At 41.9% G+C, this 20,050-nt stretch overlaps 1 protein-coding gene across 4 annotated transcripts in view; it reads left to right on the top strand.

Annotated features, from left to right (window-relative positions):
- pard3ab (par-3 family cell polarity regulator alpha, b) overlaps positions 1-20,050 on the top strand; it is a 372,199-nt gene that overhangs the window by 214,684 nt on the left and 137,465 nt on the right. For all 4 annotated transcript variants that reach the window (XM_034702113.1, XM_034702112.1, XM_034702111.1 and 1 more), the window contains 3 exons: positions 11,606-11,794; positions 13,572-13,742; positions 18,957-19,107. In XM_034702113.1, coding sequence (XP_034558004.1) covers positions 11,606-11,794; positions 13,572-13,742; positions 18,957-19,107 — 511 coding nt within the window. The remainder of the gene's footprint in view (positions 1-11,605; positions 11,795-13,571; positions 13,743-18,956; positions 19,108-20,050) is intronic.

The raw sequence follows: 20,050 nt of genomic DNA, 5'->3' as shown, positions 1-20,050 counted from the left end.
GATGGCCTGGAGTAGTGGGGGCACTGTGTTGGATGATACACTCAATCTAAGACAGTTTAATTCAGCCAACACATTATGTTGCACATCATAGTCATTAACACAACATCATTAGCCTTAAAGCATTGTAACACAGTTAGATGATGCTAATGATAAGCTTCAATTTGCTAATAATGACCCACCTTAATGCATGACTCAGCAAAATGCAGCAGAAGTTTCAGCTTTAACTTAGATACAAAATCTCTGCAGAAAAACTATTATAGACTAAGACTATTATAAGACTATTATAGGTCTGGACTGCATTCATTTTTTAAGAGCTGCCAAGTGCTTACCAGGCTTGTTTGCAAATAAATACAATACTTCATTGGAGTAGCAGCTCGTTATCTTTGAGTATTTTAGATTAAAAAATAATCATAATATAAAAACCTTCATATCCTTATCCTTATCCTTATCCTATGAAACTTTATATAAATCAGATAAACAAGATTTGAAGGACTCCATTTTTAAAGAAAAATACATGACACCATATCTTATATTTGTGATTAAAGAATCAACCAATGGAATTTATGTTTTTATTTGTTTCTGTAAAAAATAGCATGAAAAACAATAGATACAGTAAATGACAAAAATAACTTCACAGGGATGAAATCCACAAGCGATTGTGATGTAAAGGGGCGGGCTTTGAGCCTCCTAGCCAACAGCTACAGTGTTCCCGCCTGTCAATCAAGTCAGCTGTGCCTCTCATAATGGACAACTCGTAATCTAAATATCTTTGAAATTGCCGCGTTATTAAAAATTCACCCCGTACAGTGTGTGCCGATCGAGAAATAAGCTATCCAGACTACACTCTTCTTTTGTACCAGGCTGTAAACATGTTTATTTCTGCTGTAAAGATTCTCTTCTTTGAATTGGTGTGTATGTGGTTTCTGGTACTTCTGGAGCTCAGCCTCAAGCGGATCCTCGATGAACTGCAGTTTTTAGCACCAGAGCTTGCCGCTTGGTGACATACAGGTGGTGTATCCATCTGTAGATGATTGTTACTGTGCAGAAGAAATCACCTGCTGGAAAAGTCTGATTACTTTTCAGGGTCAGACGTGAAAAAAAAAGGTTGTCAGCATTTGAAAGACCTGTTCCAGTGACACTTCAGGGTTTTAAAATGAGGAACTAGGGACAGATTTTCAGGATCCCTCATTTGAAGAGTTACATAACTTTGTGTTCTAATAAGCACAGCAGGAGAGCTGCAGTGATTAATGTCTGCAGACCTGTGGCAGCCCACTTGATGCTGCTCCTGTGTTCTGTTAGTGGTCTGTCGGTGACACATACGAGTCAATCAGAGAGGGCCGTTCCACCGCAGAACAGGCTCTCCGGCTTAATTAAAGTGATGTTTCAAGCTGCCACCTGGTCCCTGCAAAAACACAAACACACACACACACACACACACACACACACACACACACACACACACACACACACACACACACACACACACACACACACACACACAAAGTATACAGTTACATAGACTACACTGAGCTCTTCGCACATTATGAACTCAAAAAGCCATATGGCGGGCTTCACACAAACACACCTCAGATGTGCACACCCACACACACATTCACTAATACACTTTCACACATAAGTTTACTCACACACCAGCGCACGCATACGTGGAGCGACATGGAGCAGCTGCTGGTATAATTGCTTGGGGTTGGATGAGGTTATAAATGGTTTCTAGTGGGCTGTGGAGCTCTGAAGAGCGAGCCGTGGTGTTTGACTGTCCAAAATGTGGAGGGAGAGAGAGCAGCTGATTCCTTTTAAACAGCAAGTAGGATGTTGGAGTGTATTTCTGTGTGGGTATCAACTGATTCCCCTCGTATATGCAACAGTCTTCGTTGTGCTATCGCTGCATGGTGGCAGGTGAAGCGGTGTGTGCAGGCGCAGTATATAAAGATGACATTTGCAGGGTGTACACGCCGCTCTGTGTGCTTGTGTGCCTGCACTGACACACACCCACCTATAGATCTGCCCTCACTCTCTCCCCTGTCACTGACTCTTGTGCACACACACCTGCCTTCCTCTCCTCCTCCATGCTGTGCCAGCCTCAGCTCCGCCGATCGCTCAGGTATTTGATATTCATGGTCTATCAGCATGGAGCTGCAGCGTGAAGCATCAAGAAAGAGTGAGAGGAGAGAGCAAGAGAGAGGGGAGAGAGGGGGGGCAAGTGAGGGTAAGAGAGAGGGAAAATTGGAGTTGTGAATAGAGGGTGAAAAAAGAAAGTGGAACCAAGAGGCAGGAGAGCAGAAAGAGGAGTTGGAGAAGTGGTGGAGTGATGAAGAAGAGGGGCAGGAGCGTACAGATTCTCTTTTATTGGAACAAAGGATTGAAGCTGGATGCATGAGAGACAGACCCAAGTGTTGAGAAGTGTGTTGGCAGGTGTGTCCACATATTTTTGACAATGTAGTGTCAATTTAAAGGAGAGGGAAAAAAGGGACAGGGAGGGAGACATGGGATGGCGAATCTAGTGATAGAAAGTAAGGCAGCAATGAGAGGAGAGAGAGAGAGAGTCAGAGTTTGAATAAAAAGAGATATGTGCTACAGTAGGCAGCCAACAATGCTCTCCATGCCTGACTTCCCTCGACCAATTACACCCTTCACTGCCTCCTCCTCCCTCCCATCCCTCTCTCTCTCTTTCTCTGCCACCTCCAACCCCCTCCCTCCAGCGACTTTCTTTAGACGCCATCACACTGACAGGTTTGTTCGGCCAAAGTTGAGCTCGCCAACGATCTGCTAATCGAGTCAGAGAGAAGTGTGTAGAAAGGAGAAAGAGAAAGTGGGAAAAGGGGGTGACTTTGAATTCTCTTGGATGCTAAAGATTGACTCTCTCAGTGGAATATAAAGGAGGGTGCAGTCTCTGAGGGTGAGACATGCATTGGATGGGCTTTGTATGAGAGGATCAGGAGAGAGAGACAAAAAGAGAGGACAGAGCAGGGGGGGAGTTATGAAAGGATGGAGAAAAGGGGAACTAAGTGTAAAGGATGGTGTATAGTGAGCAGGTGGTTAGAGGAATTAGAGCCCTGTCAATGTGAGCAGGACGTGATCAGACTTCAGCTTTCCTTTTTGGAGCTCACAGTCGACACACATTAAAACATTAATGTGGAAAATATCACAACTTTTAACTTTATTATGATCATCACTTTTACTCATATTTTAATAACTTCTTGGAACTGCTGCTGTTGCCTTGATTGCAGGACCAGATGTTGCTTCATTTTCCCCTCTCAGAGGCGGTTAGAGTCCGGTAGCTACTAAGGCTGTCAGGGACCTAAAGATCACAACCATCCAGTATGGTTTTTCAGCCTTGTCCCCCAGCCTTGTAGATGTCTCCATAATAGTATGAACTGTAGGCAACGAAGTCCCCGAATTATATGCAATTTCACACTGAGGAACATTATTCTGAAATAGTTGAACTTTTTGCTCACGCAGTCTGTCACAGAGTGGTGAACCTCTTTCCATCTTTCTTTCTGAGAGACTCAGCCTCTCTGGAGTCACCTTTTATACCCGGTCACGTTGCTAACCTCATTAGTTGGGAAATATTCCTTCTGGTGTTTTTTTATTTTAACCCTCCTGTTATGTTCGTTTCTTAGGAACAACAATAATGTTCCTGGGTCAGTTTGACCCGGGGCATGTTTCATTATTCAAAAGTGTCAGAACCCCAGCAAAATACACAGGAACAGAAAAGGTACTAGACAAAAGTCATGCCAACACCTGCATTCTCATTCCAAAGTTTTTTTATTGTTTTTTTTATGCACAGACAGACAAACAATAGGTTTTGTGACATGCAATAGTTGGAACAGAGCTCTGTGGATGATGTTACAAAACACAATAACAAAAACACCCTTATGATCACACCCGCCCCTTAACATTGATCACTTCACACACATCTCACATCCATACCGACATTAACAAGGGGTAGACAGACAAAACAATTACAAAAAAGCAATATCGTTTAAATACATTAGGGAGAGCAAGATCACACAGCAAGTTGATTATTACTTGAAAAGAGGCTAGTATAATGTGGAAGTCACTCCAATCTTCAGAGGCAGAGGTACAGTGCAAAGACATACAAGTGACACGGATTAATTATGTTTTTCAATAAATGGAAAGATAAAGATTAAAAAAAGAAATAATAATAATAATTTTAAAAAAAAAAGGGGGGGGGGAGAAGAGTAAATAAATAAAGTGGTGAAGCTATGTACATAAAATAAAACAGAGTAACCCCTTTTGGCCTCCACTTTGGGTGCCGGATCAAATTGACCCCTGAACAGTGTCTATGTAATATAAACATGCAGGGGGGGGGGGGCAAATATGTGAAATTAACCATTTTCATTTTATATGTTGATTATGCTAATTAAGGCCAGCAGAAGAAGTTTCATACATAGTTTCAGACATTATTGGGGTATCTTGTCGTTCTTTTTTTTTTTTAAAGTATTGCTTGCATCAAATTTAAAACTTTTTTTTTTTTTCAGAAATGAAACATTTTGTTCTAACAATAAACAGGGCTCTCCATGCACAGCCAACTTACATTATCAGGTGCCGGTCGGCGACAAGAGCATACGTAAAGAAAAACTTTACTTTAGACTTTACTGTGAGCGAGAAACGCGTTTCACCATACTGTTTTTGACTCTCGATACATTTTGTGTTATGGAATTGTAAAAATGAAAAATGTAATTGTTTTTACATTTGATATGTTGTCTTTGCACTACTTTCAATCAAGCATAGTCTTTAAATGACTCTCAGAACAACAAAATCTGATTTTATTTACATTGTACACAGCGCCCCAACCTTTTTTTTTTTAAGGAATGCTACTTTTTTTTAGGGGTGACCCCAAATAGTCGAATATTCGACGATTCGTTCTAACAAGCCTTAGTCGACTGCCAATCTCATAGTTGAATATTTGCATATGAAACGTGGATCATTCCATTCAAACCATGGGGGTGCTCAATGTCTAATTTTACATTATTTTCCTGTTTCCCGTAAAAACATCTCATTTAGCCTATTTTGATATAAATATAGACTTATTTAATGTAATTCTGAGAACAGCTCTTGAAGTGTTAAGTCTCCTTAAAGTGGTAATTAAATCTCCCCTGGTAATTAAAGGTGGACTCTCCCATTTAGCGGGAGCTGGGGAGCAGACGTACCTCAGCTGGTCTTTAAATCTTTCTACGTTCATGGTAGCTCAAAATGTCAGGAAATAAAACATCAGTTGAATCTAAAAAATAGTGATGAAGATGAGGAGCAGCTTCATGAAGAGGGCTGTGAGATCAAGGATTACCGGACCACACAAAAACTGTACGGGGCCAAAAGAATGAGGAGGGATACCCAAAGCTGTCGAAAGCCTCAAAAACAATCCACAGCATCCCATCCACCTCCACGCCATCAGAGAGGATATTCTCAAAGACAGGATTTACAGTCAACAAAGCAAGGAGCGCACTTCTGCCTGTAAACATGATGGTTTTCCTCGCGTACAATTTGAAAAGACTCAAGCGGACAAAGACGTGATGAAAGACTGTTTTAAAAGGTTCTGTTAAGAGATTTAAAAACCCTCTAGCTGGTTCAGGTTTGATTTTGAACATTATACAAATGTTTAGCCTTAAGTTGGACAAACTAGCCACCGCAGCGCTGCTCTCCGCTGTGCGAAAACTGTTTAAATATCTGTGGCGCGTTGTTCCATGTTTAACGGATGGCGGCCTTATTTGAGTTTTCTCTCCATCACCACGTTGTTTTTGCAATATTGACTTAAAAAATCTAAGTTTTATGCTCATAATATTCTGTTGTCCCTTTTACTTTAGGCTACCATCATGCAGACTTTGGGTCAATAAGGAAAAACAACAAACATTCGACTATTCGTCGACTATGGGCAAAATCTGATGAATCAGATTCGACTAAGCAAATTCTTAGTCAGGCTCATCCCTACTTTTTTTTTACCTTACTTTTTCTACACCTGAACAGAAAGAGGGTGATGCATCTCTCCTTCTTTGTCTTCTTTCTGTCTGTTAACTACAAAACCACGCACTCCACAAAACATCTGCTCCAGAGTAGCACCAACAAGAGACCTGTGATCAGCCCCCTCCTGCTTCCTGTGATTACCTGTTCTGTGTTTTCAAACAGGCAAAGTCAGGATTTAGTCATTCTCATCCACTCGTTTTTTCCTTCTCTCTCACCAGAATACCAAACAAACACAGAGTATTCATTTGATCGAGGATTATAGATGACACCTGTTACCCACACAATGGGGATTTTCTTTGCGCTGCACTGAAAAATCACAAAGTTGTCCTCTTAACGTCACCTGGCGGGCTTTTAGGATTTCCAAAATCTGTGTTTACCTCATCCAAACTAAAATGCAAAGCTGTCATTTTAAGCCTAATCTTTTTAAAAACGCTCGGTTTTCAAACGCAGGCTTTGTCCCGAAAAGAAGAGCGAACGACAGCTCCTCACATGTAGCTGTTTTAGCACGAGCGTACTTTCCTCCCGCGAATTTGGGATGACAAAGAAAGAGAAAAGAACAAGGAAGGAGAAGGTAGAGAGAGAGAACGAAGGTTAGAGAGGACAGGCGCCACGGAGAAGAAAGGAAATGAGCAGCAGGAGAAGAGAGAGGAAGGAGGGAGGGGTATAAAGAGACAGGTGAGAAAAAGGCTGGAGGTAGAGAGAGAGAGAGAGAGAGAGAGAGAGAGAGAGAGAGGTGGCAGTGTCTGTCTTCTTTTGTGTTCCACATGGATTCTTCCCTTTCTGTCGGCCTTTCATTCACACTCGCTCGCTCGCTCACTCTGTCATTGTCATGCTCACACTCACTCTCTTTCTCTTCACCCTTTTGCTTTTCTCGTCTTCTCGCCTTTTCACCCTCACTCTTTTTTTTTTTCTGTCCCTACTCTCGAGCCCGTCACTCTCTCTCTCCCTCCCTTCACCTTTGTTCAGCTCCTCTTACTTTGGATTTTCTCTCTCCTCTCTCCCTCTGCCTGTTTTATTTATTTCACCTACTTCTCTTTCTCTCCTGTCTTCATTATCATACGTGGGGACTTTCTCTGAATCCACTGTATTTAAAGTAGGGCTGAGCTACTTCAGGAAAAAGTCCTCTTCATTTTTCTTTTACCAAACAGTGTTTATGATGAGTCACTATTATTACATCTGCTTCACTGATCAGTGATGTCTTGGCATTACAGTAATTAATATGCTGTTGTCTGTTGTATTATTCATAATGAAATAACATTGACAGTTAGAGGGATGTTTTTGTTGTTTTTAAAATTATTTTAGTTTAAAATCCTTGCAAAAAAAGTGGGATTTTAGTTTCCAAAATACATAAATTCCTGGGTTGTTTTTTTTTTTAGAGTTTTTGGTCGATATTTGTTCCCTTTAGTTGTGTCTGATGTCAAACCAGTCAGTTAGTTAGTCAAACTTATCTATAAAACACATTCAAAAACTCTCTCTCTCTCTTTCCATCCCCCTCTATCCCTCTTTCCAACTCCAACACGGTCTCAGCAGATGTGTGTCTAACATGAGTCTGGTCCTGCTGGAGGTTTCTGCCTGTTAAAGGAAGTTTGTCCTTGCCACTGTAACTTGCTAAATGCTGCAAAGTGCTCTGCTCATGGTGGAATAAGATGAGATCAGACTGAGTCCTGTCTGTAAGGTGGGGCTGGAGCTTATCCTGTCTTGATGTTGGGTCTTTGTTGATAATAGAACATAGAGTATTGTCTAGACCTGCTCCTATTTGTGATGTGATTTGGCGCTGTACAAATTAAGATCGATTGATTGAGGCTAAGTAGAGGAGACCCCATTAACCGGCTGAAAGTTTGGTGGAGGCAGCATTTCCAATATGGCGACCACAATCTTTAGGCTTCAAAACCCTGCTTTAGAAAGCAATGGGTGATGTCACTGAGACTACATGCATTTTGGATATTACACAGGAATACAGAAAAACTACACACAACCAATTACTTAGGACTCAACATGTCAGCCTGTGTTGTGAGGTGATTCTTAAGAGTCGACAAATGAGGCGGATATGAACGAAGATGGCAGATTGTTCCACAGTTGAAGGTCCTGACTGGAAAAAAGCATGGTCACATCTAAGCTTAAGATTTGAGCGACAGACTGCCTGGAGGCCCGCGTCTGATGATCTAAAGGGCCAGGAGGTCAGCTCAATAGGACGAGGTCAGTCAAGGCTTCAAAGGCAGACAGCACATCCTTTAAACCAGTCCTGAAGTAAACTGGAAGCCTGTGAGGAGAGGCTAACAGGACTGAAATGATCCCTCCTCCTGCTTCTTATTAACGTAATCTCACAGGTAGCTTCACAGGTTGTCTTCCTGAGACACCCTGATAGTGCTCACACTGCCTGCTTCTCCGCAATCCTTTCTTCTCTCTCTAAGTCCTCTCTTTTGCTCTTCCTTCCCCACTCTGACTCTTCCTCCACCCCTCTTTTTCTCCCCCCCTTGCTTCCCAACCCGGAGCAATTCCATCTCCATCCCAGCAAACAAAGGGAGCTAATGACATGCTGACACCGAGCCCGATGATTGAATTCATTAGGCGTGCACAATAATTGCCAGGCATGAGCGTGCACGCAGCCGTCTATTCAGAGGACAGCTGTCAAATAACAAGCACGAGAGAATAGCTTTTTATTGTTGCGCTGGAAGAGAGAGGGAGAGTGAATGCAGAGAAAGAGCGGGAGAAGCACCTGTTGTGGAGGAGAAGAGAGAAAGAGAGAGCTCTCAGCATGTCAATTAGGCTGCTGTGTTCACGTCGGCTCACTGCGAAGTTTACTGCCAGTTTGACGCACTCGGCATCGCGATCCAGGTGCACGGCGTGTTGAATTTGTTCTCTGTGATGTTTGTCTGAATCCTTTAAAACCTTTGTGAGTGAGGATATCTTTTCAGAGAAGTATGAGTGTAAGATAAAATGATATATAGAAGAACACTGGAGACAAGAATACAAGAAAAGTAGTGCAGGGAGAGTTTTGTGTTTGATTTTGCATAAAAAGAATAAAGTTTAAATGTCAAAATTTCATTCAGGCTTTCAGCAAAAGAAAATATCACAAGGAGGAAGAGTTTTTTTTATTGCCAGATGAAGTCAAAATCTTTGTAAGAATTCAAAATGTCAGGATTAAATTTGTATTTTTGGATGAAAGAAGAAAGTAAAACAAACTTTGCTCCAAATATTTAAAAAAAGGGGAAACAGAGATTAAATGTCAAGGATGTGTTTAAAAATTGAATTGAGATTTTAAAATTTTAAAAAATAAAAATGAAATAAAATACAATTCTGAGAATACATTTGAACCAAGTTCCAGACAAAAATACAAAACTAAAACTGTAAACACATTTCGGGAAGTTTTTTCTTCTTCTTACATCCTTTTTTTTTTTTTTCCCAAACTCTTTTTATTAAGTTTTGAACATTTTAACAGACAATGTCAAGTTGCTTTGAATAATAAGGCACGGGATTACAGTAAGGTCTTAAACCCCCCCACCCAGCCAACCCAGTTCAGGTCCAGTACAGAGGCTTGTGGACCCACACTACACACACAGGCACACAACAGGGAAAAAGAAAGAAAGCAAAACAATAAATAAACAGAAAAAAAGAAGAAAAAGAAGAAAAAATAAATACATAAATAAATAATAATAAAAAAAATGTTTTACAAGCAAGCAGAAGATGCAGCAGTTGGAGGAGAAGAGTGGAACGAGTAGGAGTAAGGTGAATTACTCATCATCAGAATCAGGAATTAAAGTAAGGAATTTCACAAATGTCAGTAAAGTATTCCATATATTTCAAAATGTCATAGAGGAGTTTTTCCAGCTTAAGGTTGCAGAGGACTTCTCTGATCCAGCGATCATATAATGGGGGGCGAGCTAGTTTCCAGTCAAACAGGATCAGCCGCTGAGCTAACAAAGTAGTGAAAGCGAAGAGCTCCTTTCATCGCAACAAAGAGGCTAGAGTCAGAGGGTATGCCAAAGATGGCTGAGAGTGAGTTTGGGGGGACATCCTGGTGATAAGCTTTGCACAATGTATCAAAAATGTTGCCCCAAAATGGTGTTAATCTTGGGCAAAACCAGAACATGTGGGCATGGTTGGCAGGGGATAAATTACATCCTTAATCTTACATCCTTGAAATAGAGAAATAATGTCTGAAAAAACAATAATTTAGAATAAAATCCGCTTTTTTCTCATTTTAAAGCTAAAAAAAAGAATCAGGAACACAGTTGTAAATTCAACCTGAACATTTTGTCTCTTCTCTTGATAAAAAGCTTAAATAAAAGGTCTCATAAAAGGTTGGGTTAAGTCACGTGTTATCAGTGTGTCAGACATCAAATCACTGCACAGCCCTGGAAAGAAACAGCAGCAACAGCATCATGAGAGAAGAGCAACAAATACATTCATGTACATTGTATACAACGATGATCCAGCACTTGTCAAACACCTGCTGTAACTTTATGAATCAAACATTGGCTGTTTCTGAAACCGCCTATTATACAAGCAGCACAAACTTATTTGGTCAAAACTCAGTATGTAGTATGTGAACGAGCAACATCTGCAGTATGCCATATCTAATCAGGCGCCGTACTGACCCAGCATCCTGCAAAACAGACCAAACAGGACAGTCATACTACATACTACCTTCAAACGGTTTAGAAAACAGCTTCTGCGTCCTCTTCCACTGATGGAGGGGCTTGAACATAACAGGCTGAAAAACAGCTCTCACGTGTATGAACAGACATGACACTGACTTTCAAAAGAGCAACAGGTGTGTTTTTGGTGGGGAACAAGAAACACACCTGCTACTTCACTTCACGCCGTCTTTCAACCTTTATCATACAGCTCTACTCGCTCACTCTGATTGGTCGAACAGCTTGGGCTACACGTCAGACACAAACAAACAAAAGCTGTATTTGCTTCATACGTCGATGAGCTCCAGATTTACCTTCATAGCTATTATCAGTTTGTTAGTCATCCTGTTAGTTTGACTCATTCTCAGTATAAATACATCCTGCGTTTGATTGAATTAAGCCAGCATCGACTCAAGTCTGATAAAATCCCTCTCTAATTCTTTCCTCAAAGTCTTAAAGAACCACCTCCAAGCTTTAGCATTGTGCCTTGATTATAGAAGATAAGTCCCCACCTGCTTTCACTAAGTACCCGCTTTAACACTCAGGAGCACTCTTCTGTTTAGCACTAATATATCTGATGTGGCTAATGAGCTTGCACTCTGATTTACCTCCCTGCTATCTGCCTGACTCTAATTTGTATGCAAGTACTTTTCATTAACCTCGAGTGGCCAAATGAATGTCCTTTTAACTTTGGCCATGAGGCTAAGCCACAGGATCATGGGAAAAGCACGGCGGGGCCGAAAGGGGCTTTTGTGTTATTGTTATTATTGCTTTTGGCTCCAGTAAATGCAGGATATCTCAGGTTATGTTATTGAATGTGCATGAGGTTAGGCTATATGAGCAGACTACTGTATTTAAATATAAAGGAAATCTCTCTACTGAAGCTGCTAATCACAGAGTTTGATCATAACTTCATTGATTGATTTATTATGCTATTGAACTCTCTTCATTTGTTCATCCTCTTACAGAAGACAGAGGAGGACGACTTGGTCTTGACTCCAGATGGGACTAGGGAGTTCCTGACCTTCGAGATCCCCCTCAGTGACTCGGGTTCGGCTGGGTTGGGTGTCAGTGTCAAAGGCAACCGCTCCAAGGAGAACCACGCTGACCTGGGCATCTTCGTCAAATCCATCATTAACGGAGGAGCAGCCTGCAAGGTACGATGCACCGTGCTGCACCATGCTGCTGCTGTTTGAGGGTTTAGATTTAACTGAGCCTCAGAAGAGTGACATCTTTTCAAGAACCTTTCTTGCAGACATGTTTTGCAAAAGCCAAACAGTGGATAGATTTTTCCCTTGAATGCATCAGAAATTATTGATAATAGCTCTTTTCAAAAAACAACCAGCGTTAAAGTTTTTATCTTCTTGAGGACAGGCCCTTACAAAGTTTGCATTTTTACTTTTTTATAAACCTTTATTATGGAGTTGTTACATTTCTGCAAACTAAAGACCCTTAAATTGTAAGCAAACTGACAATGGACTTCTACCAGATCTGTGTCTGGTCCGTCTCTGATTCGCTGCTTTCCGGCTCCGTGCTCTTTCGTCCGTCATTACCCATTGGTTGCTTTTTCAGAACGCAGCACGGAGCAGGAACGCGGGACCGCTAGAGTCATGCGAATGAGGTTCCCCCGAAAACTAACCGGATGTTTTCATTTTGTTTCGGTGCCTGACTTCCTGTCCCATTCCATCTGCTGTGTTGAGATATACAAGTCTTGCGTATATGATCCGAAGGGCTCCGTCCTGCCAGATCAGAGACACATCCGGAACACAACAGAGCGGATCCAGTGGAAGTTAACACATTGACTAGAATAGAAACCTATCAGATCCGGTGCTGTGAGGGATCAGAGATGGACTGGACACGGATCAGACAGAAAAGGAAGTCACCTGCCACATATCGTTGGATAAACCAGAATTACTGAAAAGCTGGCATCTGTTCCAGAAACAGATTTTGTTTAGGGTCGTCAGTTGACGATAGACAGCAATTGCCAATGTGTTTCAGGACTGGGACAGACGAAGAGAGAGAGAGTAGATATGGGAGTAGAGAGTGGGGGAAGAAATGTTGTCTTTGAGTCTGTGTTTTCTGACCTCTTTGTGAAGCATTTTGACTTTCCTTGTTGCAGAAACGTGCTATACAAATAAACTTGCCTTTCCTCACTGCAACCAAAACTATAGCCCTGTATATAAGGCACACTCCTAAACCACTGAGCTGAGCCAGCACTACATGAGGTCTTTATGTCAACATTAGTGAGTTCTTTCTGTCTGTCTGTTTTTATTTGTGTAACCTTGATAAGTTTCTCTTCTCAGTGGTAGACTCCATAACCTGATTTACCTCTCTCCACAGCGAGCTGCTGCACTCACCTCTTTCAAACAAACCCTTTATACGTCGAGAGATACAAACTTAGAAGGTCATACAAGGCTTTAAATATATATGTCTCCTCGCAGTCTTTTTACAAAGTGACAGGATAAAAGGGAGAAGTCATGCAACAAACTGGGAACATCTTTTTCTTTTACCTTAATATTACCTCTTTCAAATTCCCCAAACGCCCTTGGCGGAGAAATCAGAGTAGAAAGATGTCTCTGTTCCTCGTGACTCTGAAGAAAAGCTCAATCTGTGATCAAATCTATGAAGACAAAGTGCTCTGTTTCCCTCCACTGTGCTGCTGTCAGTTCCACTCGTCTCTTAGCTTGATTACTTTCATGCAAGCGAGTGTTGACAGAACATAATAATGGACTTAAAAGCACACTTCTCTGTTAAGAGATGAGATCATGACTACAAACAGGATACACTCAGAGAGCGCCACTGTTAGTCTGAAGAGATAATGGTGATTGTCAAGTTGCTTTTTCATCACGCAGCATGTGAGGTTTGGTTGCTGGAAAAATGCAATGTGTGCTTCTGAGAGTTTTGAAACATTGCTGATGTTCGATTTCTTATCAGGACGGGCGGCTGCGAGTCAACGACCAGCTGATTGCCGTTAATGGAGAGTCATTACTGGGCAAAACCAACCAGGACGCGATGGAGACGCTACGCAAGTCCATGTCGACGGAGGGCAACAAACGTGGGACGATCCAGCTGATCGTGGCCAGGCGGGTCACCAAAAGAAATGAGGTGAGGAATATGGTGAAGGACAAATGTATTTCAGTCAGAGTGTGTGATCAGTCTCTATAAATATTCTCAAAACAGAAACAGCAAAGACATACTATCAGAATAAAACACAGTATCAGAATGGCACACCACTTAATCAAAACATGACGTTATTCTGAAAGAGGTCCGACAGGAAATGAGTCATGATTAATTGTTTGATTTACTCTGACTGAGCTCTTGTGACCTTTTGCAGCTGCAGCCGCCTGCTTCACAGTCGAGTTTCACATGTTCACACCTCAGAGCTGCACATTACAGCCGAGGTACTGTACGGCTGACCTCTGAGCTGCTCCAGTGGAAAAACTGAGGGGGGGGGGGGGGGGGGGGGGGTCTAACACCCTGCACAAGGACGTTTCAACGGTTGTTATGGAGTAAATGAGGGAGTGATTTCATTCACAGTTACTGCTCTGATATTTCTTTACTTGCTGATTTTCAGGAACAGTTCCACATCAGCAGTTTTGAGGTAGACGTTTTCTTTTTCACTGCGCTCAGCTCGAGAGCTCGGGACGATAAATGTGGCTTTTTTTCTGAACACATCATTGGCTTGAGGGACTCGAAAATCCATGAAACGTGACCTACACAGCAAAAGTGGCAACATTTGATATCTTTTATGGATTGCACAATAAGTAGAGGCAAGTGGCTCCTACCATAGACTGTATAATTAATGGATGTAATATCTGTGATGTCACACATCTGTTTTAAAGCCGATCTTTGGCGGGTGCCATACTGGAAATGCTGAACCCAACCTAACGTCTGTCCAGCAAGTGTGAGGTAAAGAGGCAGGCTTTGGCCTTTTCCCTAACATCTACAGGGTGCCCACCTGTCAGTCAAGCTAGTCATGCCCTTATTTGGGTAAAACTCATAAGTTTGAATCTTCAAATAACAAGTTCACCCCTGTACAGTGTGCGCCGATAGAGAAATTAGCTATTCAGACCTAAACCGTTATTTGAACCAGACGTTAAACATGTTTATTTCTGCAGGTAAAGATCGTTTTTAGCATTTCATCAGGGGGGGCTCATATTTTAAGACCAAAGGTTGCAGCTTGAGAAATACTCAGATAGTAAAAGCATTAGGAAGGCAGACCCACAACTCATCTGTCTATACAACTATTAATAATCCAGATCTAACATATTTACTCTTATAATTTAAATCAAATGATCATGATGTGGTTCTATTTTATGTTAAATTGTAGTTACGATGTGTTTTTAAGACAAAACAAAAATGTCCTCATTTCATCTGACACTGCGGTTCTGAATAAAGACACTTGCACCCACATCCCTGCTTCAATAAGACCCTTTGTGTGATAAATGTGCAAGAAAACCCTCAAAGCAAACCGCTGGGAAATGCCCTCATGAGCAGCAAGAAATCATTTCATGAAATAAAAGTAAGTAGTCGGGTCAGAGTAGTTCACCACCATCCTCCCACGCACGCTCGCTCACCTCTCTTGAGGCAGCTGGAGGAAGAAGAAAAAAAAAAAAACATGGCTGTGAACGGAGCTACACAACTTTTTCCTCCCCTCAATGTCATGTTTTTACATTCTCTGTACACCTCTGCCTGTCGCCTGCTTGAAAGCCGAGGCTGAGCCTGTGCTCTGCTGCTGTATGCCTGTGTGTGAGCGTGCACGGAGGTGTGCACGAGTACGCCTCTGGCACTGCCTGGCTTCCCTGCTCTCCTTTTTCCAACCCGGTGTGTCAGAGTTTTGATTTCCCCTCGGCCCGTCTGGTAATTGAAAGCAGAGGCTAAGCCTGGAGGTGTGTTTTATATTTGTGTATCTCTGTGTGTGTACATGCACACCTTTATGTGTCTGTGTGTATGTGAGTGTGCATCCTGCTTATGTATGTATGCATTTATTTCCAAGGATCTTACTGTGTGTGAGTTTGAAAACAGATAGCCTGTGTGTTTGAGCGCTGCGTAGCCGTGTCAAGGCAGTCAGACTCCACGGACAGCCCGCTGGATGAACAGAACTTGAGCACCGGGAGCCTCGTCAATCTCTGCTTCACATGCAGAGCCGGAGGCATGGCCTGAGGCTGTCCGAGTCGTCTGGCTATTTATAAGAAAAGTGTCCAAGGCACTCAGAGAGGAGGGAAACAACTATTTAATACACTGTTACTGAGAGAGAGAGAGGATGCTCAGAGCTGCTGGAAAAGTCCCTACAGAGTCCAGAGACCTAAAAAACAGCATTTAATTAGACATTACATTAAATCATATTACCTTTTATAAGTATAGAATGAAATCTGTGGTTCTTTTTGACATGTTGTGACACTCACACTGACATATGGGATCAAATAATCCTGTACTTACTCTCCGTCCCCTGACAGCCAATCAAAAATCAATCTTAAATGTTTGCCCTTGCATAAATCACAAACCCAAATGCTCCTGCTCCTTCAGTCATCCCCACAGAAACACAGCCAACCCCAAGCAGCTGACTTCCTCATCCCCGTCAGCACCCGGTGGGATCGAGACCTTCCCGGAGCTCAATTATAGTCCTGTTGAATATGCGATGAGCTGCAGAGTGATCTGTGGATGCGGCTTCAGTCAGTATGGCGAATCCCCTCGGTTAATACTGAGCCTTTTCACCTCGGCCCCTTCAGCCGGCCAATTCATTACCTTTCTCATTTAGAGCCGGGAGCTCACAGTCCCCACGCCATATGGTGACCCCACGTATTAGTTAGCTCCTGTGGAGGATTGGTTGTGTCTTGATTGGTCTTTGCGCTCATATTCATTTTATTTATTCAGAACTCATCTTCACCAGTTTGAAACTAGAATCTAAACTCAGATGTTGATGTTATCAGTCGTTATTTTTAACCTTTTTTAGTATTGCTATAATATAATGTTATTTTATGGAGTACTCCTGAAGCTGAGATCATTCCTACTGAGGGCACATTTACATAAGCCCTTTGCCTGACGATAAATGTAGGTACTTATACCTTTGTGCTAGATTTCCATTTTTACTACCTGCATTTAAAATATATGATTAACTTCAGGGCCTTGAGTTCATTTTCTGCTAACTCAATCTATAAGCGAGACCTTCCCAGCGATATATCGAGTGGAATATGGACTCTTAAGATATTCTCACATCCTCCAAGTCAGCCTTGAAATGAAGTACCCATGGTGCCTCACTGGTAGCTTATATTTGATTCAATTATTAAATGGTCTCACAGGCTGGAGTTATCATACTGTACTAGTACTTTTAAAAATATTAAGATATTGTGAAAAAGTTAATTTTTTCACAGTACCTAAATAAACAAATATAAATATACCATTATTTTAAGATGTGGATTTTGTATTATTTATGAAGCAACCATGGTTTTTAAAAGGTGCTATATAAATAAAAGTAATATTATTATTATTATTATTATTATAATAATAATTATTATTATTATTATTATTATTATATGTAGGCCAAAATCTGCCATAGCCAGACTCCAGACAGACCACCAGAGTGCCCTCTGCCTGATCTCCGGTGACTTCAACCATATATTTATCTTCTACATAGCTTATTAAACAACAATCTAGTCAACCATGGTCTTGTTTGCTTTTGTAGGTCATATAAAGCAATCAGTATCAACATTAGTTTGTTTTGTAATCAGCAAAAACTCCTCACAGTGGCTTTAAACACATCAAAATGAAATAATAAATCTTAAAAAATATATTGTATACCATTACTGTATTAAAAAAACGCTGTATCTAGCATGATAAACATTGCAAGTAACAGAGGTGTGATTTAAGCAACAGTCGGTGAAATACTCTCTAGTCCTGGGCTCTCCTTTTATACAGTGATCCAGACCTAGACTGGAATAAACTGGACTATTAAATGCTAGGTATACTTGTTAACTAATAATAATTACAATAATAAACAAAGAAAAGGAGTCTTCTCAAGGTGGATGCATATTCAAGGCGTCCATCATGGTTTGGTTCCATCATTTTTGGATATTGATATTTCTTCCAGTCAACAGCGATGTTGACTTTTCATACTCAATATGCAGCTCTGAGTGGACTCTCATGCCTGTATGAACAGAGACAGGACAGTGGACAGAGCAAGAAACTGGGCAGAGAGAGTGGGGAATGACTTGCAGCAAAGAGCCACATGTCACACAAACTTCATGTCAGACTGGAGCTCTTCGGACGCTCGCTTCCAGGACTAAAGCCTCTACATGGGGCGAGTGATTGAACAGCCAAACTGGCACCTTTCCACTCAGGAAAGCTAGTTGTTTGTTATGCAGGAGATCAAATTGAGACTGTATAGCAGCCTTTATAGTCTGACAGTCACCTCATTGCTCATCACACTTCTGCCAACTTCCTGAAGTACCCACATATGTGTTGATCTGTTAGCTGGGCTTGTTTGTTTACATCAAAATCCATGCGACAGCAGTTATTCGAGCACTTCAGCCGTTTGGTGGACTGAGAGGATCATTGAGCAGAGACCTTCTGCCAAAATCGAACCCCAGCCCAGCTAGTTATAGTTATTGATCCGGGTAATTTAGCTCCAGTATGAACTGGAGTGTGATGGCGTTATCTCCTGATATGTGATGCAGGCCATGGCGGTTATCTTTATGGCATGAGCTGTCGACACCTTCAGCAATGAATGCAGAAACCATAGCCGATCAATAGGGTCAACTATCCAGTGGACAAACACATATACACTCACACATACAGTACACACCACATATCAGGCCATGGGTGTGTGTTTATTGGTGACAGGGCCAGCAAATGGTCTATTTGTCCAGCAAACAGAGTGTCATCAGAGGTCTGGAGGGAAATGTCAAGACGCTAGCAAGCGAACCGTTCCCTGTGGGAGAACTCCAGCTCGCTAACAGTCTATTGGAAATCTATGTCCATTTATCCTGGTTATCACACCGCTAACATTAGCATCGATAGCTGCCGGTGTATCCATCCATTACTGTTAGCATGGCTGATTTTCTACTTGCTCGCACTCTCTGTGTGATGTTAACAGGATTCCTCCTCTTTCTGGTTTATGTGTTGAGATCTGTCAACACACCAAGTGCATTCCAGTTTTACATTCTTAATGAACTCAAAGCCAAACTTTGACTCAAACTGTACTGTAACCTTTGCTAGTTTTAGCCAAGAACCCATCAGGGAGATTAAACCATGCAGGGCAATAAAATATAAGCACATTGATGGGGTAAATACAATAATATCTTTTTTTTGGTTTTCTTTCAGGAGGCACCAGGGAGTCCGCTCGGACCTCAGCAGATGATGAACATGACCCTAGATGACCATGAGCGTAGAATCTCCCACTCTTTGTACGGTGGCCTGGAGGGACTCGATGACAATCTTATGCCACGGCAAGGCATGATTCCTCGCACAATAGGTAAGACTGACTTTTCGCCCTTCGGCATGTTGAACTTGAGGAACTGTCGGGTTATGTGCACTCTGAGGTGAATCTCAGTCTCATGCATACCGGTGCTGCAATGCCAGTGGTGCCCAAACTGCTTCTGCAGGGCCCCCCTTGGGTAGATGACAATATTTTCAAGGCCCTTTTACTCATTACCATAAACACTGACACATAAGCACATTTCTAAATGCCATGAACTCTAAAACACACAATCAGACATGTCCTTTGCCAACACATCTCTACATCTTTTGAATCTGGAATATTTAAAAAGCAGCCACTTTTGGGCGCGGACTTAGCCTTATGCTTAAGTTGCGCACCCACGTAGTGGGTGGCCCGGGTTCGGATCCAGCCTGTGACCTCTTTCCCGCATGTCATTCCCCCACTCTCTCCCAGTGTCCTCTCCTCTATACATAAAGGTGTAAAAAGCCAAAAAATATATCACTTTAAAAAAAGAAGCCACTTTAGCAGGCACATTAAAAAGAGACACTGCAACATGCAACTTCCAAATAACGGAGATTCATCCTCAGTCTTTTGTTTGCCTAGTGTTGCTTTTACAAAATTAACCATGCTCTGCAAACAATGCAGAATGGTGTGTTTATGTCAAGCCTTGCCACATCCCCCCCGGGGGGGTCTCGTTCAAATGGCAACCTCCGAGAATTGAAGCCAATGCGGATGTGTTAAAACTGCAGTTCCTTGAGTGTCCACTTGAGACTGGCTCTGGAAGTTCCAGAAACTACATACACACCAATTAAAAAAAGACTATCTTTACAGCAGAAATAAACATGTTTACAGTCTGGTACAAAAATGATATTAGCCTGAATAGCTTGAAAGATTACGATTTTTGCATTATGAGAGGCACAGCTGACTTGATTGACAGGCGAGAACACTGTAGCTGCAAGGAGGCTCAAAACCCGCCTCT

The sequence above is a fragment of the Notolabrus celidotus genome, chromosome 15, assembly GCF_009762535.1.
Source record: "Notolabrus celidotus isolate fNotCel1 chromosome 15, fNotCel1.pri, whole genome shotgun sequence".
Classification (NCBI taxonomy): Eukaryota; Metazoa; Chordata; class Actinopteri; order Labriformes; family Labridae; genus Notolabrus; species Notolabrus celidotus.
Note: the sequence above shows the minus strand (reverse complement) of the source record. Positions and strands in the feature narration are given on the sequence as shown.